This window comes from Cynocephalus volans, chromosome 12 (assembly GCF_027409185.1).
Source record: "Cynocephalus volans isolate mCynVol1 chromosome 12, mCynVol1.pri, whole genome shotgun sequence".
Taxonomy (NCBI): Eukaryota; Metazoa; Chordata; class Mammalia; order Dermoptera; family Cynocephalidae; genus Cynocephalus; species Cynocephalus volans.
The window spans coordinates 39302678-39326514 of NC_084471.1; the positions used below are offsets into that span (position 1 = coordinate 39302678).

The 23837-nt window shown below is 34.4% G+C and overlaps 1 protein-coding gene across 1 annotated transcript in view; it reads right to left on the reverse strand.

Annotated features, from left to right (window-relative positions):
* Nucleotides 1-23837, reverse strand: part of TMTC2 (transmembrane O-mannosyltransferase targeting cadherins 2) — a 380397-nt gene that overhangs the window by 155620 nt on the left and 200940 nt on the right. The window contains exon 4 of the mRNA XM_063076008.1: nucleotides 10153-10267. Coding sequence (XP_062932078.1) covers nucleotides 10153-10267 — 115 coding nt within the window. The remainder of the gene's footprint in view (nucleotides 1-10152; nucleotides 10268-23837) is intronic.

Here is a 23837-nt window from a genome sequence, read left to right on the forward strand (position 1 = left end):
ACAAATCAGTAAGAAAAAGCCCACCCAACAGAAAATTAGGCAAGAAATATGAACAGTTAGTTCCCAGGAAAATTACAAAGAACCAATGAACATAAGAAAAATTACTCAGCTAGATTTGTAATTAGGAAAAACAACATAGTTTTGAAATCATCTAATTGGGTATTCATTAATGATATCCATGTAATAGCTCCAATATAAATATTTTAATGTTAATCAGAGGAGAATGTTTATACATGTTATGACACATCTGGACACACACACAAAAGTAAAATGAATAGTGATGCATATATACAGGGGGGAAAAACCTAAAAAACATGTATATAGAAATGCTTACCAAAAAACTGATAGGATCTATATTAAAGGAAGAAAAAGGGATGTGGAGAATGTAGTAACAGGGACTTCTATGATTTATAACATGTCTGTACCAGCCGGCCACCAAAACAAACAAAAAACCCAGCTATGATTTATTCCATGTTCTGCAGAGCTAACTTGAATGTTTCACAAGATTATGTTCATGTAATAATTGTGTGATGAAAATTATTAAAACGAAAGTTATGTAACAGGTTTTAGGCCTTGCTCTTGCCACATGAATAGGCAGGTACCTGCAAGCTGCCCCACCTCATTCTGGGAATCAGTAACAGGTCAGCTGGGTTGTGTATCCAGAGCACTAGTGACCCAAGCCAACAAAATTACAAAACTTCTCAGTCCTATTCACTTTACATCAGACATGCCAATTACTTCCGGATATTCCTGTTTGATAATCTTTCCTAAATTCTCCATTTTGGGAGACCAGTCTGCTTACCTGGCATCCCCTGAACATCTCCCTTCATTACCAACACACACACACACACACACACACACACACACACACACATACCCATAGAACTTGGCAGGGAACCCTAAACTCTAAGCATTTAGCCAAGGGTTACTTTTTCTTTCATTTCTACCAGTTCTCACTTCACATGGACCAAGCTGTTTTTGAATTCCATGCCAACTCGTCTCACCAGTTGTATTCTGCAATCTCTGACCCTAATAACCTCTCAGAATTTCTCAAAACCTGGCCCTGAATATACAAACAGATCTCTTGTACCTTATCAGGACTGGATCTATGATGACAACTCTGCACCTCACCCTTCCCTCATTGCTGTATCCTTCTAAATCACCTCCCTCAAGACAGATTTCTTGGCATCATGAGATATATAAACCATTGAAATCTGTGCAAAATTTTAGCTTCTTAAAGGAATTTTACCTGCCCCACTCCCTCACCCTCCCCATTAAAAATCACTGTCTGGGCCCTCTCAAACTGAAGCTCCTTAAAAGAAAGATGTGATGGGTTAAATTGTGTCCCCCCCCACTCTCCCAAAAAAGGATGATAAAATTCTAACCCCTGGTACCTCAGAATGTGACCTTATTTGGAAATAGGGTTATTATAGATGTAATTAGTTAATATGGGTAGGCCCCTACTCCAATACAACTGGTGTCCTTATAAGAAGGAAGCCAGGTGAAGATAGACACACAGAGACAACGCCATGTAACAATAAAGGCAGAGATTGGAGTTATGCAGCTGCAAGCCAAGAAATGCCAAAACTGCCAGCAAACCACCAGAAAGAGGCAAGGAAGAATGCCCCAACAGGCTTCAGAGGGATTAAGGCCTTGCAGACACCTTGATTTTGGACTTCTAGCCTCCAGATCTCTGAGGCAATACATTTCTGTTGTTGGAAGCCACCCACTTTGTGGTACTTCTGTTATCGCAGCCCTAGAAAACTAATACAGGAGCCAACCCTAATATAAATGTGTTTCTGAAATTTCAAGAAAAGGTAACAGGAGATGTCTGATTCCAGAAGGCTCTTTATATGTCAGAACTGTTTAGTGATAATGATCAAAATAAACTGATATAATTCAAAGAATGTGGTTATCTAATACCCATTACTAGTTTTATCACATCAAAAAATGGGATCTTTTCTGCTCTGATATGGATTTCATAACTCATTTATAAAATCAGCAAATATAGTTAGAAATTCTCTAGGTATGGGAGATGCAATAACAAATAAGAAATTGCCACTACCCTAAGAAGCTGAATACAGGCATACCTCGGAGATATTGTGGGTTCAGTTTCAAACCACTGCAATAAAGTAAACACTGCAATAAAGCTAGTTGCACAAACTTTTTGGTTTTCCAATGCATATAAAAGTTATGTTTACACTATGCTGTGGTCTGTTGAGTGCACAATAGCATTATGTCTAGAAATACAATGTACATACCTTAATTAAAAAATATTTTACTGCTAAAAAATGCTAACGATCATCTGAGCCTTCAGCCAGTAGTAATCCTTTTGCAGCTGGAAGGTCTTGTCTCAATGTTATTGGCTGCTGACTGATCTGGTTGGTGGTTGCTGAAGGCTGGGGTGGCTATGGCAGTTTAAAACAACAAAGTTTGCCACATTGATTGACTTTTCCTTTCACAAAAGATTTCTCTGCAGCATGCAATGCTGTTTGACAGCATTTTGCCCACAGTAGAACTTCTTTCAAAATTGGAGTCAATTCTCTCAAATCCTGCAGCTGCTTTATCAGTCAAGTTGAAGTTGATGTAATATTCTAAATCCTTAGTTGTAACTTCAACAATGTGCACAGCATCTTCACCAGGAATAGATTCCATCTCAAGAAATCACTTTCTTTGTTCATCCATAAGAATCAACTCCTCCTCCACTAAAGTTTGATCATGAGATTGAAGCAATTCAGTAAACATCTTCAAGCTCCACTGCTAATTATAATTCTCCTGCTATTTCTACCATATCTGCAGTTACTTCCTACACTGAAGTACTGATCCCCTGAAAGTAATCCATAAGAGTTGGAATCAACTTTTCCCAAACTCCTATTAATGTTGCTATTTTGACCACCTCCCATGAATCACAAATATTCTTAAAGGCATTCAGAATGGTGAATCCTTTCTAGGTTTTCAATTTTCTTTGCCCAGATCCATCAGAGGAATTATTATCTTTGTCAGCTGTAGCTTTAAGGAACATATTTCTTTAATAATAACACTTGAAATTCAAAATGACTCCTTGATCCATGGGCTGCAGAATGGATTTTGTATTAGCAGGCATGAAAATAACATGAATCTGTTGTACATCTTTATCAGAGCTCTTGGGTGACCAGATGCATTTTCATTGAGCAGTAATATTTTGAAAGAAATCTTTTTTTCTGAGCAGTAGGTCTCATCAGTGGGCTTAAAATATTCAGTAAACTGTGCTTTAAACAGATGTGTTGTCATCCAGGCTTTGTTTTTCCATTTATAGAGCACAGGAAGAGCAGATTTAGCATAATTCTCAAGGACCCTATGATTTTCAAAATGATAAATAAGCATTGGCTTCAGCTTAATATCATCAGCTCCTTTAAGCCCTACGAAGAAAATCAGCCTGTCCTTTTAAACTTTGAATCTTTGACTTCTCTCTAGCTAGGAAAGTCCTAGATAGCATCTTCTTCCAACAGAAGGCTGTTTTGTCTACAATTAGTGTATCCACCTTCATCAATTATCTTGGCTAGATATTCTGGATAGCTTTCTGCAGCTTGTACATCAGCATTTGCTGCTTCACCTTGGACTTGTTTGTTATAGAGATAGCTTCTTTCCTTAAACCTCATGAACCAACCAACCTCTGGTAGCTCCAATTTTTCTTCTTCAGCTTTTTCTCCTCCCTCAGCCTTCACAGAATTAAAGAGAGTTAGGGGCTTGCTCTACATTAGGCTTTTGTTTAAGGGAATGTTGTGGCTGGTTTAATACCCCATTCAGATCACCAAGACATTTTCCATTACCAGCAATAAGGTTGTTTCACTTGCTTATTGTTTGTGTGTTCAAGGGGGTAGCATTTTAAATTTCCTTCATGGGCTTTTCCTTTGCATTCACAAGTTGGCTAACGGTGCAAGAGAACTAGCTTTTAGCCTATCTCCACTTTCAACATGCTTTCTACAACACTTATTTGTAGCTTTTGATTTAAAGTGAGAGATGTGTGACTCTTGCTTTTACTTGAACACATAGAGGTTGTTGTAGGGCTATTAACTGTCCTAATTTCAATATTGTTGTGTCTCAGGAAATAGGGAGGCCCAAGGAGAGGAACAGAGACTAGGGAACCGCAGGTCAGTGGAGCAGTGGAACACACGCAACATTTATCAATTAAGTTTACCACCTTATCTGGGTGTGGTTGGTGACACCCTAAAACAATTACAATAGTAACATCAAAGATCACTGATCAGAGGTCACCATAACAGACATAATAATAAAGTTTGAAATGTTGTGGGAATGGCCAAAATGTGACACAGAGACATGAAATGAGCACATGGTATTGGAAGAATGGCGCTGATAGACCTGCTGGATGCAGTGTTGCCACACACCTTCTATTTGTAAAAAACACAATATCTGCAAAGTGCAATAAAGTGAAGCACAATAAAACAAGATATACCTGTATTAATGGCAATGGCCACTATTCTTCAACATTAAATATAGTATTGCTACTAACGTGAGACAGATATTCTTTATATGTTATAGAAGTATTTACTTATTCCTAGTTTACAAGTCTTGCTTTCTAAGGCAGATGTTGATCAAATGCCTTATTGGCTTTTCTGGAGATGATTTTTTTTTTCTTCTCTGACTTTTTAAATTTTCAATAGTAATTTAATTGTAATATTAAATATCCCACCATAAATCTTAGACTAAATCCCATCTGATAGTGGTGTTTTAATCTTTAATATGCTCCTACACCTACTGAGTTAGTTTTAACACATCTACACATATTCGTAGTGTAATTGGTTTGTTGTAGATTCTGTTTTGCTTGTTTGCTTTTTGTTTTGCTTTTTGTTTTGCTTTTTGAACTTGCTGTTCTTTTGTATGTGGGTGTTAAATTTTATGAGACATTTTGCTACCAGTTTTATGTAGCTTCATCAAAATAAAATAGAAGTGTAATTTGTAAGGCTTTGAATGAAAGGACTTAGAAATTTTTTTCTACATAAAAATTAAAGTTATGTACAATAATGGCTATAAGTAAAAAGACATGCAAAACTAAGAGAAAATGTATGCAAAATAGATGTTAGTATACACACATGTAAGTGTAGGGGGGAATTTTACTTTCAATCCCACAAATCAATAAGAAAAAGCACCCCCCAACAGAAAACTAGGCAAGAAATATAAACAGTTAATTCTCATACCAGGAAAGTTACAAAGACCCAACGACCATAAGAAAAATTACTCAGCTAGACTTGTAATTCCTAATTACAACATAGTTTTAACAGCAACATAGTTTGAAATCTTCCCACTGGGCATTCATTAATGCTGTTGATGTAACAGCTCCAACATAAACAACTGATGTGAAATGACCTGACATGGTTCACTGTCGGGAAAATTCTTTAATATGGTTTTCAATTTTTTCCAAGGTTTTTGATTCAGATTGCCTACTTCTTCTTAGGCCAACATTGATAATAAATATTTTCCCAGGAAAGCATTTGTATTTTCATTTATATTATTAACATTTTCTCATTTTAAGCTTCCATATATTCAGTTGTAACCCCTTTCTCATTCTCAATGATGTATATTTGAGATTTACTATTTTATTCTGTATTAACTTTGCCATAAATTGCTGATCTTTCAGAGGACAAGCTCACAGATTTATTCATTACTTCCCACTATTTAGCCATATTTCAATTCATTAGTACTTTCTTTTTACCTTCCTTAAATTTATTGGTTTGTTTTCTTACTCTTTTTCTAGCTTCTCAGACTGGACACTTACTTAGATTCTTACAACATGGAACAAAAATGACAACTAATTTATGTTGATAAAATCTCTTTTACACACTGAAATAATTCATCCATTATGTAAGATAATCAAAAATTGATTACATCACATTAAATTTATCTGTATTCTCAAATCTAATGCATAATGAAATATTCAATGTTCTATTGAGTTACCTGTTTAAGTATCATTTGGAACAGACTGACTGGGACAAATCTATAACAACAATGAAAGGACATCAACTATTTTTTAGCCTAAAAATCAATTATATTTTAGATAGCTATGAGTGGTACACTTAAAAAGTTGGAAGTTTACTATATATTTATAAAATTTGACAGTGTAAATCATTAAACAATGGTTCATCTGCTTTGTCCCTGAAAATTTATTATCCTTGAAAAGAAAAACCAACATCATAATGCCAATCTGTTAAACCTGGAATAAAGACAATTTCCAATTTGTGTGAAGTGTGAGATTTTAGTAAGTTCAACCATATACATAAAAGACTAAATATATAGCTGTGTAATAAGTGCATGATATTTACTGCTATTAAGAGTGAATTAAATACTGTTTTAAACTTCACATTATACCACTATTGTCTGTAAGCATGGTTTGAAATAATATCAAATGTCATAATTAATGAATTTAGACAAATAAAAATGTTTTCAGCAGCATCTTCTTCAAAGCAACTCTAGCGAAAGTGTGCAAACCCACTTTCTAACAAAATTCTACACCATGAATTCAGTAAATTTAGTAACTGTTAAAACAAATTAACTCATAGTCTATTAGATTTAAATCTAAATATTTTATTTCTACATGTAAAAGTTATTTTAATTGAAATTCTTTCTGAAGAGGAAAAGTGCTGACTAATGGGTACAAAACTATGCTATCTACCCTAAGTGAATCATTGTGCAGTATATGCATGTGTCAAAACAATATACTCTACCCAAAAATTTGTACAAACAAATGCCAAAGTATTTTGAATTACAGAAAAAGAAACATATTGAGGTGTTTTGTTTTCTTTCACACCCTTGGTTTATTTCTGCCAAAATGAGCAGAAATACGATTGTTATATAAAGTCAGGACATACATCTAAGGTTCCTCTACTTACTATCTGTGTAACCTTAGACAAATTACCTGAGTCTCATTTCTTCCTCATTTTGTAGATTTCATTTGAAGTCAAACCATGATATCATATGAAAAGAACTAAGAAGAATGTTTGGCACATGGAAGTAATTCAAGCAATTGCTACCAAAGAAAGAAAAAAAATTAAACTTATTTCATTGTTTTATCAACAGGGACTATAACCCTTGTATGCAACTAATAGATAGAACTTGATATCATTATTGATCTGAAAAAAACTGTCTTCAAATTTTTATACTGTTGTTCACTAAACTTCAGACAGAACCCACTTCAGATAGCACATCACTTGCGCTACTATTTACTTAATATTTTCCCAAATTACCCATTTTTTTCCATCCCCACTTTTTTTTTTTTTTTTTTTTTTTGTGACCAGTAAGGGGATCGTAACCCTTGGCTTGGTGTCGCCCACACCGCGCTCAGCCAGTGAGCGCACCGGCCATCCCTATATAGGATCCGAACCCGTGGCCTCAGTACTCCCAGCGCCACACTCTCCCGAGTGAGCCACGGGGTCGGCCCTTTCCATCCCCACTTAAAACAATATTCAGATGTGCTAGTTATATTTTTTAAATACAAACATAAAAACAAAATGATAGGGATATATTTAAGGATTATCTCTGACTTCCTAGAATTATCCTGTCCGGTCAGTGGTGGAATGCCTCACTTTAGTAATTACTGTTTTAAAATTAAATAATGACATATGTCTTCAGATTACTATCTTAATAGACATTTCTGGTAATATAAAACTATTCCAATAATTTACAAAGCAAGTAGGTTTATAAACATCAAATATGTTAAAAAAAATAATCTAGGTTACTCATTAAAAGTTAAGTAGAGGACCTAACAGAAGCTTAGGATTCCCAACAGCTTCTAAAATTCATTAACAAATATAAGTATTTAATGCTTATTAATATCAATAGGTTTGTTAGTCTTAGGCTTCAGTCATAAAACATCTTTAAGAGACATTAAGTCTAACTGATGATACAAAAAGTAACTAACACTTGCTGTTGCTACAAAGGAGTATTAACAGGTTAAGTTTACTGGAAAGACTGGGCAAAGCAAATTCCTTCTCTTTTAGTTGATGAACTAGAACAAGGAATAACTTGTGTACATCAGAGAAAATTGTGTAATGAAAATAGACTATACATCTCAAAAAAAAAGTAAAACTATCCATAAGAAAACATTTTTTCCCCATCTAAGTAAATGAGTAGAGAAAAAAAAAATGTTTGCTCCTAGGAACAGATGATACCAAACATATTTATGATATTATGAATTGTAAAAGATCTATCTTGGTGCATTTCATTAATATTTGATTTAAAAAATCATTGAATTCACCTATTTTGAAATATAATTATTGAGTATCAGAATCCTGTCAACCACATGGGTTAGATAATCCAATACTTCCAAATCACTGACACTTGCTGTGAATTTTAAGTCTCTCTCCATTTAAGCTGACAGCTAAAGTGTTGTTTAAAAACCTGCCATATTAGTAAAAATATTGTGGAACTATACATACGTGGCACATATCCATTTCCAATAATTAAAGAACAAAAAAATTGATCTTGTTTATGACCACCACTTCAGGAGAGATTTTTCACTAGGGTTTGGGGACGTCTACCTATATGCTTTCAGTTTATATATGCATCCACAGACAAAGTTGCAAGATATATTTAAATTACATGTAAAGTAGAATTGCCTAACTGAATACATTTCTCTTTCCAGCATAGAATAAGCCTGGATAAACACATTTCCTTTTTCTTTGAACCCTTGCCCAACAGGGGTCATTCAAGAGGTACCTAACTTTTTAACCAGTGGTTGTGGATATGAGAAAAAGAAACAAATTCAATGAAGAGGTGTTACTTGTTCAGCTTACTTTCTGTCCCCCAAAACATATGCAGAATGAACACCAACAGAAAACTGGCATCCCATATTGCAAGGCAAGAGACCCCTTTGCCATCACTTTTAGATGCAAAAAATGAAAAAATAAAATATGACTGTAAATTTATAAAACTGATAAAGATCTTTTTCATGAAATAAAAATACAATTAACCAATAATACAGCAACACAACATTATTCACATGAAGAGGACATGAGCCTTTTGTAGGAGTAGCTACATATTTTCACTCAAGTAAAGAAAAGATGCAAACTCAACTTACTTCAGGAAAGAAAATGACCCAAAAAAAGTTCTCTTTTTTTAACTAAAAAGAATTAAAAGTTCTATTAATATAGACACCTTGACAAAAAAAGTTCTCTTTCCTTCTGAGACTGAGAAGAGTCAGGATGTTATATGCATAAAGGCAGTGGAGTCATCTTTCCATTATTATAGATACAGTCCTACAGACAATGGAGCTAACCCAGAGGAAACCAGAGCCACAGATGGAGACAAATTCCTGAAACATAATCAAGCACCTGGATCTAACTGTGCCTGCATCTAGTCAATCACAGGAATTTCCAGTAATGGGAATTAATAAATTCTCTTTTGTGTTTAAGCAAGTTTAAACTAGATTTCTATTACTTACAGATAAAATGTTCTCATAAATACGAGATACAAAAAAAGAATTTGGGTTTACTTTGCATTTATCTACTTATACCTCACAGTACCCACTACGACTTTCCATTCAAAGGTCAGAACCAATTTCTCCCCTAAGCATTTTTCTAACCTAGTACACATGGATATTCTAAACTATCCTGTTACCCAAACGCTGCTGGTAATCATCAATATCCTAAGAGGAAGAAGAGGGAGAGGGACAGGAAGAGGAAGAGGGAAAAAAGCAGCAGCAGTAGCACAATCTTATTAACTCCCCTGGTTTAGCACATATTCTATATATACTTTGACACAAGCAATTTTTAATGGATGACAAAATCTATTATTATTAATAATCAAGGCATCAATTGTGTAAGCAGTGCTACATCCACAACAGGCTTATTTTATGAACCCATCTAAGTACTAATGGCATACACTTGTAAAGAAACCTAAAAGTATTTAAACCAATTTTTATGTTGTACTATTTCAAGGTTATCAGTCATAATGTATCAATACCCATGAATACAAATGATGTGGCCCAAACCAAAGAAATCACAAATACCATTCACCCACTGGTCTCAGAGGCATGATTAGTAAAAAAACCGTTTCAGAAAAATAGTTATCCTCATCTCCATTTCCAGCAGTTAAATGAACAGTCCCTCTCACTGCAGGTTTCAGAGATAAACCAAACCAGAGAAGGCAAGGCATACTCACAAATTATAAAGCATGTCAGCCATATTGCTGCGGTAGTACAAAGCATTTCTGTAGGCGCTTTCAGCTTCAGAAATTTTGCTCTGACTCTTGAGAACATTTCCAAGGTTACCCCATGCTGCCAACAAGAAAAAGAAGTATTCAGGCTGAGCGTCAATCCAATTATAAATGACGTAATATCAGGCCAACAGGAAGTACCACAGGGAAAGAAAACCTACATAAAACATTTTTAACAGGAAAAATTTATTTCCTTTATACTCTAACATTTCATCAAACCAGGAGATTAAATACAATCATAGCCTAAAATAAATTAAAGTAATTATTATGTCTCAAAGCTGATACACATATATAGTTCATTATAAGGCCAAGAACTATGTTATTTTAAGATCACCTACAAAGACTTCATGCTCTTTCAAATTTCAGTAGGGGTCTTCATGGTCTAAAATTATTGTATAGTTATTGGACCAGAAACTGCAAGAAATCATCTTAAAATAAACAAAGATTTTATTCAAGTATGAAAAAACTGATAAATGGCATAGAAGATCTGGAGATGAAAATCAAAAAAACCCTAAAGATCAAAGCTTATAAAGAGGCTTAACAGGCAGAAAAACATATCAGTAAAACACGCTTCTCAAAACAGTTTAGTATATACAGTCTGGTCAGATATAATTTTTTCTCTGGGGGGAGCGGGGCGGGAGGCTGGCCGGTCCAGGGATCCGAACCCTTGACCTTGGTGTTATGAACCGCATGCTAACCAGCTGAGCTAACCGGCCAGGTTCTTTTATCTCTTTCCTACTAAGTTCATTTCTGGGAAAATCAGTATCTCTACACATAATTATATTGAAAGTTATGTATTTTCTGTGCTCTTATTTTCTCCCCAAATAATCATGATTATTCAATATTAAAAAGAATGAAAAGCAAAGCATCGGTAATTGCCCACAAAGCATGGCTCACAAACAGACCTAGCACTCAAACTGGGCTGCTTTTCTTGTCTTTTTTTCCCCTCTGCACAAGGAGATGGGTACTGAGTCCTGAAATCAAAGTCTAACCCCACTGACAGGAAAATCGTAATGAAAAAAGGCTTATGTGTGTTGAGATATACCTATTTGGGTGATTACTGACTATACCTGATGAATGAAAGGGGTTTTGAGGTATCAATTTTTAATGCATAAAAAAGTATAATCTTCCAATCCCAGATTTGCCTGTTTGCCTGTAAGTAATATAACACTCCTGTGCCTCAGTTTACTCATCTGTAAAATGGGGAAATAATCAGTGTTTCATGGGCTTTGTGATGAGGACTAAATGATTTAACGTATATAAGGTGTTTAAGACAGTGCCTGAAACATGGTAAATATTGCAATTATCACTAATGTTATTGTGGTTGACACTCTTGCAATGTACAATAAATATTGCTATTATCACTAATGCTATTATGGTTGATTATTGCAATTTACAATAGTCAACTGAACATTGCTTATAAGAATAATATTAAACGTAATGTACTTTATGCCCTCATATTATCTACAGAGAAAACTCTTTCCTCTTTGAGAAGTCATATACCTTCTTTGCTTCCAACAGAAAACAGAAGATACTGAACTCACAACTAAGTAATGCCTAATAGTGCCACATACCATGTCACACACTTGACATGTATCATCTCACTGAGCTCTCCACATAGTCATATACATAAATAATATGACTATTCCCTTATCCTGTGGATGAGGAAATAGACTCAGAGGCACTAAAGAAATTAACAAGTTAGTACTGAAGAGTTAGAGCAGATATTCCAATGTAAGACTGGCTAATTCCAACTTCTTCCACCTCCCACCTGATATTTTCACACCACGTTTTGACTTTCACTGCAAACTAACATTTATACATTATGAATTATGTTTTGGCATTAGGAGTCCACAGAAAATTGTATTCTTATATTGAAAGATAAACCAGTTTGAAATACTGTCAAACTGAACTATCAATAACAGAAAACAAAAAGTAGAAAAAATAGTAAAATTATAATTATCTTCAAATTGAACACATGTGGGTTATATCTAGTATCCCTCCTACAAATACAGCATGGCTCTATGGGAAGTCCTAACATCCAGGCTATTTTTCAAGTTCCCCATCCTCCATCCCTCCCAAAGTTCTGCTTTAACCGTGGGATTAGTTAATGAAAATATATTCACATCAAAATCACTCCAGAGAAATGTATCCAAATATTAATTTAAGTACCAGAAAACGTCATTATAATGCTATCCCATCTAAACCAGTCTTAGAACATAGATGCTGAAACATACATTATAGCAAGGACTTATTTTGTTTGAATGTTTTACATTTATGCAGAGAAACAAATGGACTTTTATCTCAAACAACTAACAAGTGCTTTTCTTGTTAATAGTCAAGAGGCACATAGCTCTATCTAGGATATAAGTTCACTCATTGGGTTGTTTGTTCATTTACTCATTCACAAATGCATTAATTCATTAAGCAGGTATTTGTTAAAGGCACCTATTTTGTGTCAGGAACTTTGAGGGTTGGACATTCAGTACTGTCCAAAACAGTCAAGTTCCCACCCATGTGGAGCTTATGTAAAAAGAGGGAGGGGTGGAATGGGGGCCTCAAGATAGAATCCGTACTATAAAATCAATGAATTAACTTCAGACAGTGATGGGTACTACAAATAATATAAAAGTAAGGTGACATGGATAAGGTTAATTTAGATAGGGATGTTATAGAAATAGGGAAATAGGTGTGATCTCTTAGAACTAAAGGATAAGAAGTCAGCCTTGCAAAGACTGGTGATTCCAGCTAAGGGAGGTAGAGTAATGGACCTACGGTGACAATGAACTTGCTATTTTACAGGAACAAAATGGCTCATCAGGTGGGTGGCTCCAAAATGAAAGGGAAAGCCAAGACAAAGTAACAGAGACAGGCAGAGGTCCAATCATCTAGGGTCTGATGAGCCACAATAAGAAGTCTGGTGGTTATTCTATTCACAATGTGTGAAGGAGAATTTTCAGCAAGGGAGTTCTGTGATATGACTTACATTTTCAAAAGACCACTCTTGCCTCCTCTGTGGAGGAGGTCCTCACTGTAAGGGAACAAAAAGAGTGACAGGGAGACCAGTCAGAATGTAACCACAGTCACCCAGGGGCAAGTTTAGGAGGGTCTCCAACAGGAGGGAATGGGCAGTAAGGGAAAGCCACAATGTAAAACCAAGTTTCTTGCTTTTTGTCCAAATGGTAATCTCTCACATCCTTATGACTAATTCATTGTCCTAGGTGCCTGGGAAAAGAAAAAAAAAAAACCAATGGAGCACATATTTTAAAAACTTTAATTGTTTATGGATGAGAAAAATAGAGAAAGAAAGAGAAGGTGGAGGGAGGGAGAGAAGAAAGACAGCCCTTGATGTCCCTAACTAATCTGACATTCACTGCCAGGCCATTTTGATCTCCCCTTGTACATACACAATCACAGAGAACACCAGCTTCAGACAAGGTTAGTCAGACCATGATAAAATGAAGCAATGAAAGACCCAACACAAAAAAGAAATAGTCACTGTATAACCCACAAAATACCAAACATCCTCCTCTCTTGCTAAATGAATGACTCTTTAATCCAATCACAGAATGGTTCCAGAATCCAATTTCAAGGAAACCCCTGCTTCCCTTAAACCCTTTCCCAAATCACTACAAGTAAAAGTCCTATAATTGTACATATAAGATAACGCAGAGTTCTCCATGATGTAGTGTTCTCTTTTCAGTGGAAGGAGTAATTAAGCCAACTTCTTTTACTCCAGGTATATCCCTGGTGGTCTTTTGCTAAATGACACTGACATAAACGATTTCATCATACTCAAATATGAAAACAATTCCTGTTCAAAATCCCTTCTTCCTTAAATAATTGTTCCTCAATGCTGTTTATCAATACAGATTCTAGGTTTTAGAAGAGCTGCCAAAGTGAAAACTAAAATCGTCACACACTTTTTTTCTGGTATGAAAATTGCCGTCACCATTTCCATATTTTCAAATATAAATGGGATTGATTTTTGCATCAATGCAACCGATAAAGGCTAACATGAAGTAGAGATCACTTACAAAAATATAAAACTGTCCTACAGAATATGACCTAAAATAAAACTCTACTAGTGGTCAAATAAACAGCAATTCTTTTCATAAGAGCTGTTTGTATTCCATGTTTCAGTGATAAAATGAAAAGTGAAAAAAAATCATAATTGAATTTAGAAGCCATTTAAAATCCAGCTAATGTAGAAATACATTAAAGTTAATATACAAAAAGTGTATCTTAAAAGGGCTAATGTGATTATTTCATTTCTATATAATTAACCTACAGAATTAATCAGTGTAGCTAGTTCTGTGGTTAATTCTTTTTTTTTAATACTTTAAAACTCTGAGAAACCTCCATACTGTTTTCATACTGGTTGTACTAATTTACAGTCCCACCAACAGTATGAGAGAGTTCCCCTTCTCTCCACTCCCTCACCAGCATTTGTTATTCTCCATCTTTTTGATTAGAGCCAGTCTAACTGGGGTGAGGTGCTATCTTATGTGGTTTTAATTTGCATCTCCCTGATGATTAGCAATACTGAGCATTTTTTTAAGTGACTGTTGGCCATTTATATGTCTTCCTTTAAAAAATATCTGTTCAGATCCTTTGCCCATTTTTTAATTGTTTTTTTGTTTGTTTGTTTTTTACTATGTCATTGCTTGAGTTCCTTGTATATTATGAATATTAACCTCTTGTTGGAAGTATTGTTTGCAAATATTTTCTCCCATTCTGTAGGATGTCGTTTCACTGAATGTTTCCTTTGCTGTGCAGAAGCTTTTTAGTTTGATATAATCCCATTTATTTATTTTTGTTGTTGTTACTTGTTTCTCAAACTACAGATAGATCTGCCACATGATCCAGCAATCCCACTTCCAGGTATATACCCAAAGGAATGGAAATCATCATGTCAAAGGGATACCTGCACTCCCAAATTCATTGCAGCTCTATTTACAATAGTCAAGATATGGAACCAACCTAACTGTCCATTGATAGATAACTGGATAAGGAAAATGTGGTATATAAACACTATGGAATACTACTAAGCCATACAAAGGAATGAAATTCTGCCACTTGCATCAAAATGATGAGCTTGGAGAAAACTATGTTAAGTGAAATAAGCCAGGTACAGAGGGACAAATACCACATGTCCTCACTCATAAGTGGGACCCGAGAAAGGAAGAAAAGACCACAGTGGTACGTTGGACTTGCAGAGGGAGAGAGCATACCTACAGTTGCCAGGGTTGAAGTGGGGGATGAGGAGGGAGGTCAGGGAGTAATTGGGTGGGGGAAACAGGGAATAATTGTAATTTATAGTAAGGGGCACGCCAATAATACTGATCTGATCACCACGTCTTGGGCACAGGTGGTGATGGTCAGCTTCATACCCTAAAAATATGCATAATAGATAAAAATATATATAAATAAGAAAATAAAAGTTTGATCATGTTAAGCAAGTCAACGTTTTTACATCATGCCAATTCTTAAATCTAACTGGTCTGACTGCTTGAAAGTATATAAACCAAAACCTGTAAGCAATGGGAGAATATTCCAAGGCTCATTCATGAACACTTTAACATTACAAAGATGTCAAGTGTCTTAAAATAATCAATTCTATATAATACAAATCAATATTTTACCATAATTTATTAAGGAATTCAAAAAAATGTATTTTAAACATAGTATGTGAGAAAAATGAAAATGGATTTTTTTAATATTCAAACACAAAGGTAAACTCCAGATGGTTTAAAAAGTTAAATATGAAAAGGTAAAGCTAACAGAAGAATACCTAGGAAAATATCTCTGTAGAATGGAAAATGACTTTTTAAAAAATACCCAAATATAACTCAAAAGGTAAAAAACTGATGGATTTGAGTGCCTCAAAATGAAGGACTTCCACTAGGAGAAGATATTTCAGACATCTAAACAGGGAAGGGACTATACTGGGAAGATAAAAGCAACTCCTACAAAACAAGAAAAAGATATGAAATCCAATGGGGAAAAATAATGGGCAAAGGACATGAATAAGAATCTTCCAAAAGGGTAATCAAAACAGATGCCAAGCATTTAAACTAATACTCATTTCTTAGTAACCCAGAAAAATTCAAATCACACCAATAAGGTAGTTTTTATACCTAGATTGGCAAAAACTAAAAAGTAAATAAAGCCAAGTATTGGTGGGGATGTGGGGGAAGGAACCAGTACATTCCACCTGGGCAGCCATTCTGTGATGCTGTCTTATAGTTAGTTCTCAGTCAAATTAGCAAATGTAACTGATTGCCCTGTCCAGCATTCCTACTCAGAGAAATTCTCACCTAAGAAAACATGTAAGAGAGTTTTAATACAAGTGTCTTAATGTTGGTTGTGGAGGTCATCAATGTGTCCATCATGACAGCACAATGTGGGACATACACTTCATAAACTACTATATAGCAGTGCCAGCAAACACTATGTAAATATTGTAACATGAATGGATCACAAAAGCCTATAATGAATCAAAAAACTGAATGCACTGTTGTGATAATTATAAATATTAAAAATTGATTCACACCCAAAATGTCATTACATATTTTACAAGGGTATATTGTAAATCTAAGGATACAAATCAAACACATCAGAGCAGTTGCCTATGCTGCAAAGGAAAAATGAAGTTAAGAATAGAGATAAACAGGGAATACACAAGTAAAAGAGAAAACTTGCAGGGATCAACCTGAAACTGTCCATGAACCAAGGAATATAATTAATATAATGCTCCATAACTGGGGTCGAGGAAGAAAGGAGAGAGAAAGGGAAGGGAAGGGAGGAGAAAGGAGGGGAGGAAATGAAAAGGAGAAAAAAAAATTAAGGTCACACTCCAGCTTTTAAAACAGAAACGGGATTATGCTATATCCTACATCCTACTTAAACAATAAAGAGTTCTAACATTCACTAAACTTTTCCTTGTAGTAAGATAATTCAAAACAGATGTCTGGGATTATCTTCAAATTTTCACTTTGAAATTGAAGATCTTGTATTTTCATTAATATTTAATGTAATTTACATTTTTTTTTTTACATTTTAAGACCATACATGTTATTGATGTAATAAAAGTGATGACTTTTTAAATTATGATTTTATTGGAATAATATCTTCAAAGTTCTCCCAAGGAATTGTCACGAAGCCTAAATAACAGCTATCCACGTTTAAAAGTCTATATTTTAAGAGAGAATGTGTACAGATGAATCCAATCCACACTTTAAACTTTGGAGGTAATATAATAAAGCATTTATTTGAAGTTCAAATATTGTAATTAGTTTATTTTAAAGTCTCCATGTAATTTTTAGAAGTATTTCCCAATAGAGTTTCCAAATATTGAGTACTCATTTTATTATGGCTGTTACACAAAGTAAGTTCTATAAGAAATTGCTCTAATTTGGGGGAACTACTGCCTTGTCTCATGGCCCTGCCTTGCAGCACTATGACAGCCTAAGTGGCATAAAAAAGAAGAGGAAAAGAAAAAGGGAGAAGAGAGTGAGAAGAAATAAACAAAATTTTTTTTAAAGTACTGATACTACTTACAGTTACTTACAGCTTACTATATGATTGACAGTGTCCCAAACTTCTTTAATGTAATAAAGACTTTTGAGGTCTATTACTATCCCCATTTTGCTGATGAGAAAACTGAGGGTCAGCTTCCTAAGTAGCAGAGTTAATGACAGGGTGATCCAGACTTGTTCCCAAGCATCTAAATGTAGTTAGAGGGTAAGACTATCTCACCCTCTCAATATTGAGTTTGAAAACAAAGTAGAATAATGTATCAAAGTACTCAATTTCTTTTATATATTTAATTTAGAAACTGAAGTACTGTATGAAAAAAAAATCAATTATCCAAAAGAGTCATCCCCTCAGAATGGCTGGGGCAAACAAACACAAACACAAAACCCAGCTACAACAAAATTAAGCTATCTGGGACGCATATTTCGTAATATATTTTCCAAACCAGAGAAAAATCAATGCCAAACAATATATTGTTTTACATTTCTTTGGGAATATGATTTTAAAATGTCACATTTTCCTGTTAATACATTGAGAATAGAACACACCTACTTGTATAAATAAATGGTTTGTTGCTCAAACACGCCAGTAGGCACATTTATCAAGATCTCAGTGCGCTGAAGATGTTTTGCATATGACAGAGATTTAGTAAGCACGGTTTAGTAAGCACATGACTATTTCCTAAGACCAAGCATATGTGATGATTATATTAAGGGAAAGCAAATAGATGCTTCTAGATATCACTGGATAAGCCCTAGAAAATATGATCTGTGTATTTTATTTTCAAAGTGAAAAAGACTCTTCTGTTCTAAAACAGAAAGTAAAGAAGTAGGAATAACTCATATCTCAAGGGCTCTTCACATTGATATTCAACTACATCTAACAGGTATACACTTGCTAAGAAACTTGACCTTAATTCACAATGAAAGCTTCTCTTGTACTTAGTCCACAATCTGCCATAGTTTATTTCACGTTCTTTGAAAGGCAGAAAAATAATAAAATATTCCCATCCTGCTAAAGTTGTTCTAAAAAGAAAGTCAAAAATCACGTCACTCTGGAAATGCTCAAGTGATCTGCAGCAATAAGTAACTCCAAAATTTATTCAAAGTCTTCATTCAAATACCTGCTAGTTCTACGTTTTTAGGGTAAATTCAAACTTACTCTAAAATAACAACTGCAATTTCATGTCTCTGATATATTTCATAAAATCAATGCAGGGAGATTCAAGCTATTTCTTCAAGGATTTTTTACTTTATATTAACAATTTGAGGAAATTATAAATACTCATGACTTTAAAAGTTAAAATACTTGTCTCATGATTCGGCATATACTGCTCTTTGAAGAATTAGCTAAAAAAACAAATGAATCTCTTAATATTAATATGTAATTTTTAGCTACTTAACATTCAGGTCTACATAAGTAATCACACCTCTTTGGGTTATTGTATCAGCATTTTCATTTCACTAGTACACTGAATACAGCCACTAAAATTGTTAGGGACTCTCAGTGACTCTTGCTTTCTGCTATAATTTATTTTTACTGCAGAGCTTTAATACATGTCTTTAGACTCTGTATCAAAATCTTGAGTTCTGTGTAAAGATCTGTCAAAATTGAAGCATTTAACTGCATTGAATAAGGGGACAAATCCTAAGTTTTGCTTCCTCCAATTTTGACTTAAATTGCTGGAAATAAGAATGCTATTCCTAAAGAGGTAAAAATCAAAATCTTACCAGTTACCTGTGCCAGACCTGCAGCAAAAGAAAATAATTTATGCTTTATATATCAGTGCCTAACACATCTGATAACTGTTTTTAGTCAGATTTAAGGCCAATTATAGTCCAAATTTTGTGTACATATGATCTTTCTTAATCTTCATAACGAATGAGATTATATTATCACCCAGTTAGTACCACATGAGGAAGCTATGCCTCAGAGGAGTAAGCTGATATTCAAAGATAAAAAAGGTAAAAGTTGTGTCTGTCTGGTTTGAAAGCCCTTGCTTTTAACCACTATGGAACACTTGGGCTTTGGAAGTGTTCCATAAATAGTATTACAAAAGCTACAAGTAAATATCATTTTTAGATATAAAAGTTAATAATGTTAAACTTTGTAATCTCAATGGAGAGAGGAGGAAAGGGAAAAAGAGGAGAAAAAAGGAAAAACTAAAGCATAGGAGGGGAAAAAGAGCCACTTAACAACATGAAACTGAAGATTTTAACCAGAATGCTTTCACTCACTTTGTCTAACCATTTGCAGCCTGGACTTTTTACTACTTGTATGATAGTCACTTCATAACAACTCCAGGGAAATAAGAGCCTTTATACAGGAATTTATTTTTCCTAAAGTAATTATACTTTGAATTATCACAGAAAAAGAATATACTGTTAAGAATGTAAATAAAACAGGTCTAGTTAAAATATTAGGTGAAAGAAAAGTGGATATGATTTAAAGATCGTGATTCATGTGATATCAGAATACATATTCTGTATACTTATATGTAATTCTACTTACAAGAATTTTATAATATGAACTTCTTTCTTGTTTCCCTATTTTTAGTTATTTCAGATGTACCTGAAACTAATTTTAGTCCTCATAAGAAAAAATATATTAAAAATGAAAAGAAAAAATTTTGTATCTCAGTAATACATTAACAATGTTAGTCTGGACAATACTGTTAGTCACTATAACATCTATGTACATATTGTAACATCCACATCTACAATCCAGTGCCTTTGTTTGTTTTAGTTTGAATATACCTAGAGCTGTTCCTCAATATTTTACCATCTGTAATCCCTACCACATTCCCAACTTTGACTATGACCATCCCCACATCCCTAGCCCTGGTCTGCTGCCTGAACCACTCATGGTACTTGATGCTGGGATTCATTTGCTAATTAATTTCTCATCTATACAGAATTTTTCCCATGACTTCTCCATCAAAACTTAACTGCTCTGTGTCCCTAACAGCAATGTTCTCTGTGCAAAGTACTATACATTTAGACAGTTAATATAATTGCATTTGCAAATATAATGACTAGCCAAGGAGAAGAATTTGGGGCACCAAGCCCTGAGACTCTGCTCAGATCATACCAAGAAACCCTTTTTTGCCAATCACAGTTGAAAGCAGTTAACAAAACATTTGGTGAATATATACATGGGAATGACAAATACTGACCCTATTTATATAATAACTATACCAATTCAGAAGAGGCCTTTTAGAAATTCCTCACATGTGGCTGACCTCAGTGCTCATGAAGTCATCCAACCAGTATCTTTAGACTGATGCTAACTTCGAAAGAATATTTTAATTGCTTCTGAATTCACATCAGGAATAGAATTGTCTCAATAAGCCTTTATGGCTTCCTTCTACAATACCCTGGTTCATCTGAATTTCTCAGGTCTGAAAGATGAAGATCCCTTGGCGAGGACAAGAGTTCTTGGACAACTATATTATGATTTCTAAATGACTCCAGGGGAAACAAAGAGAATCCATTTTCCCCCTAAATTCCCTGTGTTCTCCTACAATCCAGTTTCACTGTCTACTTTTCTGACAGTGGATCCTGCCACCATTTGGGTGGGTCCCTGCCACCTAATGGTCCCAGTTTAGTTTCCTACTATGTGCCACTAAAGGAACTTTGATATAGAGACATAAAACAAAACATTCAAAACCTAAGTTTTAGGGCCAGCCCATGGCTCACTTGGGAGAGCGTGGTGCTGATACCACCAAGTTAAGGGTTAAGATCCCCTTACCGGTCATATTTAAAAAAAAAAAAAAGTAAGAAAAAAAAAAGTAAAAAAAAAAAAAAAACCCCAGAAAAACAAAAACAAAACCAAAGTTTTAGTACTAGTCCTGTTATCAATTAGATCTGAGTAGACTTAAGTGAATTACTTAATGTAGCAACAGTAAAAGCAATAACTTAGTGATTATATAATGAGGTCCAATCCAAACCCTGAGCTAGATATGTCCCACTAGATGGTATTACTATATTCATTATACAGATGAGCAACTTGAGGCTCAGAGAGGTTGTGATAACACTATGAGGAAAATGATAACAGCTATTAATGGCCTGCATTAGGACCAGTACCCACATCTGCCTTACTGCAAAGTTTAGGCTCCTTATCAATGCTGTTTCTCTTTAAACATCCTACCTTTCTTAGTTTCTCACCTGTAAAATGGTTGCAATGATGCTTGTCTAAACTAAACTCCAGGATCACTGAGAAGGTTAAATAAGACAATACATGTGTAACTCTTTAAAATGTACATTTTTATGGAAAACATATATTTCATTAATGATTATACACAAAAGACAACCAATTAGATATACACTTTTACAGTACACCTCCCTCCTCTTATTCAGTATCTATGCACATGCTATGGAGAATTTCATTGCCAGCCACATCTGCGCCAACAAAAGCACAACTCAAAGCAATATTAAATACTGAAGAAGCCAATTTTAAAATTTAAAATAAAAACTCTACAGATTGAATTTTAATTGATTAAAAAATCTGTTCCTATGATACAAATACAGAACATCTCAAATATAGTATATCAGGATGCTGTACCTTATGTTAACTTCTACATGTTAATTTTTGGCAGTCACTCTGAACAATCAGCAGCTAGTGTTGAACAGGGCAAAAGTAGAGTTAATGCCAGAGAAAAGGAGATTTTTTAAAAAGATGAAATGACTAATAGTAATATAAGTTACAAGAATATTTCTGTGAGTGGAAAAATATTTATACATGCAAATGAAAAGAACACTTAATTTGTTTATAACTATTCCATCCTACAAGATTTCTAAAATTAAATATCAATTACTTTTGCTATATGCACATATCGTGGGCAGCTATCATTTTAAAGCATTTTCTTCTGTTATTCTGGACATTAACAGAAAAAAGGGGAAGTTCATCTGCTTTGCCTTCTTTGCCAGTACAGGACAAATAAATAAGAATTCTTAAAAAACTATGCAGCGAATACTTCAGTATGAGACATTTTTACATGAATTGAAAAATATAATACTAAAACTAAGAATGTTGTCACTCATTTAACAGTCTTAAACATACAACTCAGAAAGTTATACTTCCAAGCAACAAAAGGAAGCTAGCACATAGCTACATAGCACATACAGGGCAACGGGAGGGTAAATGGGAAAAATCAGAAAATATGTCAAAATCAGAAGAGTCAATATTAAAATGATATCGTTGCATCAGTTGAGCAGTATAGAAAAGAGAACGGCTGGCTCACTCTCCTGCATCTCCATTCTTAATTAGATTGGATCCAAACAGGGAGTTCCCAAAGGTCATTAAAGGATCTTTTTGCACCAAACACATCTGCAATTCTACTAAGTGATTAATGATATTATGAGCTACAAATTATGACTAGATGTGTGGCCTTAGAGATATAAATTCCTATATTCTATTTATGAGTTCTAAACAATATCAACATTCAGACTATATACATGTCAGGATGATTAAAACCCACAAAGAAGCCATATTTTCCGTGAAATAATCAAAATTGGGATTAGGATATAGACTTAAAGACTTTAACTTAAAACCCCCAAAGTAAATATCTACTCCAGGCTCAATTTGAGAATGAGCTGAGAAGCAGCACCAGCTACAATCAAAGCATGACAGTCCTATGACCAAAGCACCCCACAGCTTCTAGAACTGTACCAGAGAGAGAAGTCATATAGTCTCTTACAAGGACTTCAGGGACTGTATCTATCAACTTACCTCACAAAGTATCTCAAAATCACTGTCCTAAAGTGTAACAGCGAAAAAGATTTTTAAATCCTGTATTGCTGCTTCCAAACAGAATTTAAAGAGCAAACGTAATTTTAAATATATCATTGTGATTAGAGATATGGAAAATGCAGAATACATGGTTTTGTATAATATCAATAATGAATATGCTAATGTTTTCATTACACAAGCTCTGGATCTCATTTCTACTTTAAAATTATTTTTAAGACTTCCATGAATATGGACAATACCATTAATTCTTAACCACTAGAGTGAACATGACCTGAAGCCATCCTTGGAAAACATTCAGATTACTCAAGAAACAGAGGAGGGAGAGATATGAAGTATTCAGA